This window comes from Echinops telfairi, unplaced genomic scaffold (assembly GCF_000313985.2).
Source record: "Echinops telfairi isolate 266 unplaced genomic scaffold, ASM31398v2 ScPeMD7_7469;HRSCAF=8507_1, whole genome shotgun sequence".
Taxonomy (NCBI): domain Eukaryota; kingdom Metazoa; phylum Chordata; class Mammalia; order Afrosoricida; family Tenrecidae; genus Echinops; species Echinops telfairi.
In genome coordinates this window covers 82,234,048-82,242,832 of record NW_022111373.1, presented here as the reverse complement: position 1 = coordinate 82,242,832, position 8,785 = coordinate 82,234,048, and the positions used below count along the sequence as shown (strand labels likewise).

The 8,785-nt window shown below is 43.9% G+C and overlaps 1 protein-coding gene across 1 annotated transcript; it reads right to left on the bottom strand.

The window, feature by feature from the left end:
* Window positions 1-1,047: 1,047 nt before the first annotated feature.
* Window positions 1,048-2,443, bottom strand: LOC101655343 (clusterin-associated protein 1-like). Its single transcript, XM_045285354.1, is given in 2 exon segments — window positions 1,048-1,522; window positions 1,525-2,443. Coding segments are annotated over 2 exon segments (1,242 nt in total). The 3' UTR covers window positions 1,048-1,199.
* Between the last annotated feature and the right edge of the window lie 6,342 nt (window positions 2,444-8,785).

Sequence of the window (8,785 nt, the reverse complement as noted above, 5' to 3'; positions counted from 1 at the left end):
CTATAGTTCACTGAAATCCCTCCCAAAATCAGCCCATTAGTACTTTAATAGCTGTATAATATTTCATGGTATAAATATGCTATAATAAATTTAAGATGCTCACTCAGTTTATTTCCAGTTTTGTAGTTGTTGTTGCAATTTGGAACAATATTGCAATAAACATTATTTGACATAGCTCTTGGTACTATTGCATAGGATTTCCACTACTGAGATTGATGATTTAAGGGGTATATATTTAAATTTTTCACAGTTGTTGTTATAGTGATAAAAAAAAAAAGACCATTGGAGGAGGAGTCAAGATGGTGTCCAGGTAGAATCACCCATCAGGTGATCCTGTTGTTAGATAAGAAAATTAAGAGGTAAGGAGGTCAATATTGGGAGGCTGGGTCCTCAAAATATATTTGGTGTACTTGGGTCTGGTTCAGACCTCACCCTGTAATTTTTGCCCATGCAGTGATTCAAGAACTTGCTGAAATGCTCTAAATTCACTGCATCTGCCTGAAGGCTCCACTAATCCCTCACCAGATCCAGCAGGAGAGCATCCACCAACCCTTTCTACACCCAAGATCTGAAATTCGCAGCATGCAGTAGTTTCCCCAAGCTGCTGTCTAAAGGTGGTCATAATTCCAGGCTACCTGAGAGCCTCCAAGAACTAGCCCCAAGACCTCACACCAGAGTTCCCCGCTCTGCTATGCACCCCACTCCTGCTGAACTCTTGAGCTTTGCATCCTCCCTCCCCAGCCATGAGTGATTGACTATATCAGCCATCCCCATTCGCTCTCTTCCCCACTCCCTGACTGCCAGGGTAGCCATAGATAATTAGTCACAAAATTGCAGCAATTGAAGAGCCCCTGTGATATTACCCATGAAATAGCTATGGAGGAGAGAGCTGGAAGTGACACAGGAGTGCAGCCGGGGGTGAATCCAGATCCAGTAGGCCCCCACCAACTTGACTAATCTGCTTCCCCTTTCCCGTGGAACAGCCCAGGATGCCCCACAAAATCACTATAAAAAGAAATAATTTTTTTTTAATTCACTTTCCTTCTTAAGTAAGGGCCACAGGATACAGGCTCAGCAGGTGCCAGCGGGAGCAAGCCAGCTGGCTTAGTGAACAGAACCCATCACCTTCCTAGGCTCCCAGTTACCCGTTTAACTACAACCTAAGGCCTTTCACCTGTCTGGGTCCCCGGGCAGGAGGGTCAGAAGTCATTGTCACTCTCATCCAGAGGCTCGGGTTTTCGGACCCTCCGACTGGGCTTCGCTGGGGACAGAGCAATGCTCTCCTCTTCCAGGTCGTCATCATCTTCCTCGTCGTAGTCTTCCAAGTCAATTTCACTGTGTTCCGAGTCCTCCTCATCATCTGAGTCTCCGCCTTGCATTGTGCCCATGATGCGCTTGTTGGGTCTCCCTTGCATGAGCACCTCCATGGCTGTGCGCGGCTTGGACAGGCGGCTCTCTTCCAACTCACGGTCCGAGTCCTCATCCTCCTGGATGTCAATGTCGGAGTCGTTGTTACTTCCATCTTGAGCAGCCGCTTTTCCTCCTCCTTCAGCTTGCTCTGCATCAGACGCAGGGTGTTCTCCGCTTCGTCAAACTTCTCTTGTTCCATCCTGTGATGGTCCTCAAGCTGCTGTTCCAGGTAAGTCAGGTTGCGGAATTTCTCCAGATAGATGTCGTACTGCTTCTGCAGCTCTTCCTCAATCTTCTCGTATTCGTCCATAAAGGCGGGCCTGACGCTCTGCAGAGTCTGCAGCCGCTTTCAATTTCTCTCAAGTTCCAGTTTTCACTTTTCAATTTTGGCTTCTAAATTTGCTTCATCAGAGGCCATGTTATTGAGCAAGTCTTTGGTCTTCTGCACCTGCACTAGAATGTCCTTTATTGCGATCCTCATCACTTTCTCAGTCTCGTTTATTTCCAGAGGTCTGGCGATTGCCTCGGTTCTCAGTTCCCGCAACTCCACCTCCTTGCCCAGCAGGTCATACAGGGAAGCACCTTTGGAGGTGATCTCAGAAGCAAGCTGTCTGGCTGCTTTCAGATCTGCAATCTTCGAGCCAAGATCAAGCTTGAACTTGCTGATGTCTTCCTCCCCTATTCTCGAGCTCTCCATCCCTTTGGTCTTCATCGCGTTGTGCAGCACAGACGTGATCTTTAGAAGCTCTTTAACCGCGTACCCATCAGCTTGATAGAGCTTCTTAGTGTTGAGTTTTAGATGGGCTTTGGTGGCCATGATCTGGGCAATCGCCTTCATGAAGAAAACTAGGTCTTGTTCCGGCTCGATATCAGAAGGGATGTCTGTTTGCGGTTCGTACCTTTTCACCAACCAGATGAGCACTTCAGATACAAGTCCAAAGTTGGGTGTGTGGAAATTCCCCATGGAAATGTGCTGCGGATATCCTAAGGCTCTCATCATCTCCGTGAAATTGCGGAGGTCGAGGAAAGACATGGCACTCTGGTCGGCAGAAGCTCCGAATTGCTGCTGTAAGCACCTCGGCACCCACAGGCCTCGCCTCTCTGGTTTCTATCAAAAAAAAATTTTTTAACATTTAGAATTCCAAGGTGTGTTCCTTTGTGTAACTATGAGTGTAAGCAGCCAGAAACCTGGTCCTACTCCATTAGCATAATATTAACATAACAAGACAGGCATAACTCTAATCCCCAGAGCCCAGCCTAGGATTTTAACATAATAAAACCGGAAAAGTCAGGGGCTGAAAGCCACAGCCTAAACCAAAAATTACCGTTACCAGTTTTGGGCTCCTCAGAGTCTTTAAAAGACTGAAAATTGTGACCAGGCAGTCCAGACCAGGCCCATGCCCATGCTGCATGCCCCCCAACCTAGCCCAGTGGCATACCTACAATTGCCGGCTTCAGCACACCCTCCAAGGTCCCCACTGCCTCTGCCCACTGAGTCCTCATGGCACCTAGCCTACACAGCAGCACAATCCACCGCTATATTAGGCCACAAGTAGTTCCTGAAACCACTCTTTCCAGTCACACAGAGAAAGAGCTTGGGCCCCTCAGTCTCCTGGGAACATGATGCCCAGTTATTTCAAAACAACACACAGACAGCAACATACCTCAACACCCTCAACAAGAAAACAAGAAAAACAAAACGCAACATCAGAAGACGTCCTAAAGCTAACAACACTCATATAAGAAACAGAGGTTGATCTGCAACAAAATGAAATCTTCAGAATGATGCTTGGACTAATACAGAATATGAAGGAAGCAGCACAGAATAAGGATGCAATGATAACTACAGAACCTTACTACAGGAAACAAAAAGTGCTCTCCACAAATAGAAGACTGTCCCAGGCTCTTGGATCGGAAGACTCAATATAGTAAAGATGTCAATCTTTCCTAATACACTGTATAAGTTTAACACTATCCTGCTTCAAATACCAACAAGTTTCTTCAAAGAATTGGAAAATCTGACCATCAATTTCATAGGGATAGGAAAGAAGCCCAGAATTAGCAGAGAACTGCTCAAGAAGAAGGACAAAGTTAGAGGGCTCACCTTACCTGAATTTTACAGCTACTATACAGCCACAGTGGTCAAAATATCGAGGTACTGGAAAAATGACAGATACTCAGACCAATGGAAAAGAACAAAAAACCCAGAAATAAAACCATCAGCATATTGACAACTGATCTTCAACAAGGGGCCAAAAGGCATCAAGTGGGAGGTGGATGTCCTCTTTAACAAGTGGTGCTGGAAATAAACAAGACCCTTACATCACCCCATGCAAAAGAACAAACTCAGGGTGGATCATAGACCTAGAAGTAAAACCCCAAACTATTAGGACCATCAATGAAGGAATCGTTGAGACAAACCTAAGTACCTTGGCACAGGGACTGCATAGGGTAACTATAATAGGGGAGGGTACACACACAAATGAAGCTGAAATCAACAAATGGGATATACTAAGGATAAAACACCTGTGTGTCCAAAGACTTCACCAAGAGAGTCACAAGAGAACCCACAGACTGGGAGAGGATTTTTAGCAATGACACAATAGACAAAGGGCTTATTACTAAAATCTACAATACCCTCCTAGCCTGCAAAAAGAAGAAAACAGTTAACCCCCTGAGGAAGTGGGCAAAAGACCTGAACAGAAGTTTCACTAGGGAGGAAACCTGAATGGCCAATAAACATATGAGAAAATGTTCCTGATAATTATCCAGCACAGAAATGCAGATTAAAACAACTATGAGATACCACCTAACACCCTTGGGGATAACCCAAATCAGAAAAGCAGAGAGCAACAAATGTTGGACAGGGTGTGGAGAGATAGGAATTCTCCTCCACTGCTGGTGGTCATGTAGATACATACAGCCACTGTGGAAAGCCATCTGGTGATATTTAAAGCAAATGGAAATTGAGTTACCTTATGCTTCAGCAATCCCTCTACAGGGTATAGACCCAGAATAGGTAAGAAATAGACCACGACCAATTGGCTGCGCTCCAATGTTTATTGCAGCACAATTTACAATTGCAAAGAACTGGAAACACTTAAATCTCCATCAATTGAGAAGTGGATTAGAAAACTTTGGCACATACACACAGTGGAGTACTATGCATCACTAAAAAGCACTGATGATCCCATGAAGCATACTATCTCATAGAAAGAGTTGGAGAAATTATGCTAAGCAAAGTTGACCAATCACAAAAGGGCAAGAACAACATGAGTCCACTAAGGTATGTATAATGAGCACAGTAGGTATTTTAAAAAGCACTTATCTCACACTTAACAGCTTGAGGTACAGGCAATCAATCGGTGGGGAACACAGGCTGAACCCAAGGATGTACATGTTATTCCAACACAAAGAAGAGGAAGGGGGTGGGGAGGGAGAAAAGGGGGGGGAATAAGAGGGAGACAATGGCACTGGGGGAGCCAGCCACTAATCCACCAGGGGGAGTGTATTGTTTATGCCTCCACAGAAATGGTAGTGTGAGTGCAGACCCCACCATGGTGCGCCAAACCATGAGGGCAACGTAACCACATGGAGCAACTCAGGAACAGGGAGGTCTACAGGGCCAGCCCCAATCAGAGCCAAACTGACTCCCCACCCCCCACCCTGCACTAGAAGTATGTACTACAGAGGACAGCACTAAACCTACAGGTTGAGGAGAGGGGTAAACCTGCCACACCCATACAGAAGCAAACCAAAAAGGAAAAAGAGAGAACAAGGGACTGGACCCCATACTGGAACACCAAGTCTTGAGGATGATGTCCCTGCACAGAGCTGCTAAGGCACAGAGAGGACTGTAGGGCTAACAACAGACTGAGACATGATGTCCCCATGCTGGAGCACACCACAACAAAGGACAATACTGGGGACACACAGTGGGGAGTGAGTCCAGTCTGCCACCCTGCCCTGAGTGGGGTGAACCAAGAAGGGAACATAACAGCTCAGAATGGGAGCAAAGCAAAGCAAAAACCACAACTCCCCTAAGGAGCCCCAAATATAGACTTCAGGTTAGTAGGGACAGTTCCTAGAATCCCCAAGGACAGGTGGGGAGATAGTCATAAAGGTCCACAGACAGACCTGGAATTATGTATGCTTTTTCATTTTTGTTTTTGTTTTTTGCTAGGGTTTTTCTTTTTTTCTCCTCTCTCTTTTTATTCAATCTTTTGTTTTGTCTCCGTTATTGTTGTTTTGCCTACCTATATAAGATAGGTATGGAAGCAAGCCCAAGAAGAAACAATGAAGACTGGTCGTTCCGGAGGGACTTGGTGGGAGATGGAGGTGAGAGAAAGGAGCAGTGAGCAAACAACACCATAGACAGGGGAACAACTAGGGAATGAAAGCAACAACAAGGAGGATGTAGAGTTCCCAAAGCTGTTGGAGCAGCAGCAATCTAGCTGAGAGGAATTACTAAATGGAAGAAGAAAGGTAAGATTGCTTGTGGGGCAGGAGGAAAGTAAAAGGAAACAGAGGCAAGATCTAGGAAGCAAAACTGTGGATAGAGGTATAAACATAGGTGTGGACTTGTGTAAATAAATATACGTCAATACACTGAAGAAGTGGACAGACTGTGGGCCTCTGCTCAACCTTCCTTAATACAAGAACACTTTGTTCTAACAATCTGGCATTCTGAGAGGCCAACTCTCCTAATATGATCACTGAAGACACAACGGGTGCATAAGCAAATGTGGTAAAGAAATTTGATGGTGCTCAGCTATCAAGAGATATAGCATCTAGGGTCTTAAAGGTTTGAAGTTAAACAAACGTCCATTAGCAAAGAAAAAAGTCCATATGGAAGAAGCACATCAGCCTATTCAATCATGAGTTATTGATGGAATCAGGTAACAGGCACCAGAAGACTCACACACACATACACACACACAAAAAAACTTTGTTGAGAACGTAGGGGGTCGGAGCAGAGACCCAAAGCCCATCTGTAGACAATAGGATATCCCCTCACAGAAGGGTCACAAGGAAAGGTTGAGTCAGCCAGGGTGCAGTGTAGCACTGATGAAACACACAATATTCTTCTGATTCTTCAAGGTTTCCTCACCCCCTATTATCCTGACCCCCAGTCCTGCTTTTTAGTTCTAGCTAGACCAGAGCATGTACATTGGTACAGATAATAGCTCACAGCACACGAAATCCAAGTCAGATAAACCCCTCAGTAACAGAAATGGGAGTAGCGATACCAAAAGCTAGGGGGAAGGTGGGGGAAGAGGGGAGGAAGGGAGAACTGATTGCAATGATCGACACATAACACCCACTTCCCTGCACCCCAGGGGGATGAACAAGAGAAACGAGGAAGAAGGCAGACAGTGGTCAGTGTAAGATGTGAAAATAATAATAACTTGTAATTTATCAAGCAATCGCAAGGCTGGGGCAGGCAGGGGGAGCTGATACCAAGGGCTCAAATAGAAAGTAAATATTTAGAAAATGATGATGGTAACATATGTACAAATATTCTTGATACAATTGATGTATGGAATGTTACAAGAGCTGTAAGAGCCCCCAATATTAATGATTTAAAGGAAAAAAATTAAAAGACTAATAACAATTCCCATTTCTACCTGTGGAGTATGAGAAACTCCTTTCTGCCTATTTAGCCACAATAAATGTTGTTACCCCTTTTATAACTTCTCAATCTTAAGTGCATAATGTCACTTCACTGTTACATACATGCAAATATATTTTTCCAAATTTATTATATTTTCCTTTACAGATTTTTACGTCTTATAACTTATATACAATGGAGCATGCAATGGTGTGTGGCATGCTCAAGTGGCTTATAAAGACTTACCCTGCCACTAGGTTACATGTTGTTATTGTTCTTGGGTGTCGTCAAGTCAGTTCCAGCTCCTAGAAACCGTCTGTATAGCAGAGAGAAACACTGCCGAATCCTTAGAAAAGTGCTGCCTGAGCCGCTCTTGCAGCCACTGTGTCAGTCATCTTCTTGAAGTTCTTCCTCCTTTTCCTTGATCCTCTGTTGTACCAAGCATGACATCCTTTTTCAGAGATTAAACTCACCTGATAACATATCCAAAGCACAAGAGATGAAAAGTCTCACTATCCTTATTTCTAAGGTGCATTGTGGTTGTACTTCCAAGTCTGATTCAAATGCATTGATTCTGCTCCAGGGCTCCTTATTTCACAGTCCAAATTCCACATGCATAAGAGGTGACTGAAATGCCATGGCTGGGATCGGGCACACCTTTGTCTTCAAGGTATCGATACCCTTGCTCATCAGCATTTTAAAATGTCTTGTGCAGCAAATCTATCTAATGCAGTATATTGTTTGATTTCTTAACTAATGCATCCAAGCAAAATTAAGTCTTTGACAACATCAATATTTTCTCTGTTTACCATTTTATCTATTATCCAGTTGTGATCATTTTGATTTTATGTACATTGAGTTGCAATCCATACTGAAGGTGGTCTAAGTTGCATAAGCCATCTGAAATTTACAGTTAGTTGCATACTATGTGTGATAGAAGTCCAACTTTATTTCTTTGCAGGTAGATAGCCAGTTTCATCAAGACTATTAAACAAACCATTTACCACTGAAATGAAATGCCATCTTCATCATTATATTTACCAGGATACAGTTTTATATTCTATTCTACTTATTTGCTTATTATTTACTAATTACATGTTGATCCTAACATCATGACTTTTTTTTTTTAACATTTTATTAGGGGCTCATACAACTGTTATCCCAATCCATACACACATCAATTGTGTAAAGCGCATTTGTACACCGTTTCTCAAAACATTTTCTCTCCATTTAAACCCCCGACATTAGGTCCTCATTTTTCCCCTCCCTCCCCGCTCCCCCCTCCCGCATGAGCCCTTGATAGTTTATAAATGGGTATTTTGTCATATCTTGCCCTGTCCAACATCTCCCTTCATCCACTTTTCAGTTGTCTGTCCCCCAGGGAGGAGGTCACACACAGTTCCATGTAATCGGTTCCCTCTTTCCTACCCATTCTCCCTTTCCCCTCCCTGTTTCACCACTCATACCACTGGTCCTATAGGGCTCATCCGTCCCGGATTCCCTGTATTTCCAGTTCCCATCTGTACCAGTGTACCTCCTCTGGTCTAGCCAGTCCTATATTGACATCTCATAGGAATAACTCATGATATCATCTATTCCAGTCTGACTCTTAACAATCCTAAAGGACAGAGTAGAACTTCTGGTTTAATTTCTGAGGTTGTACATCTTCGTGAGAACAAAAAGCTTCATCTTTCTCCTTGGAGTGACTGGTGGAGTCAAACTACTGACCTTGCAGTTGGTAGCCCAACACATAACCACAACACC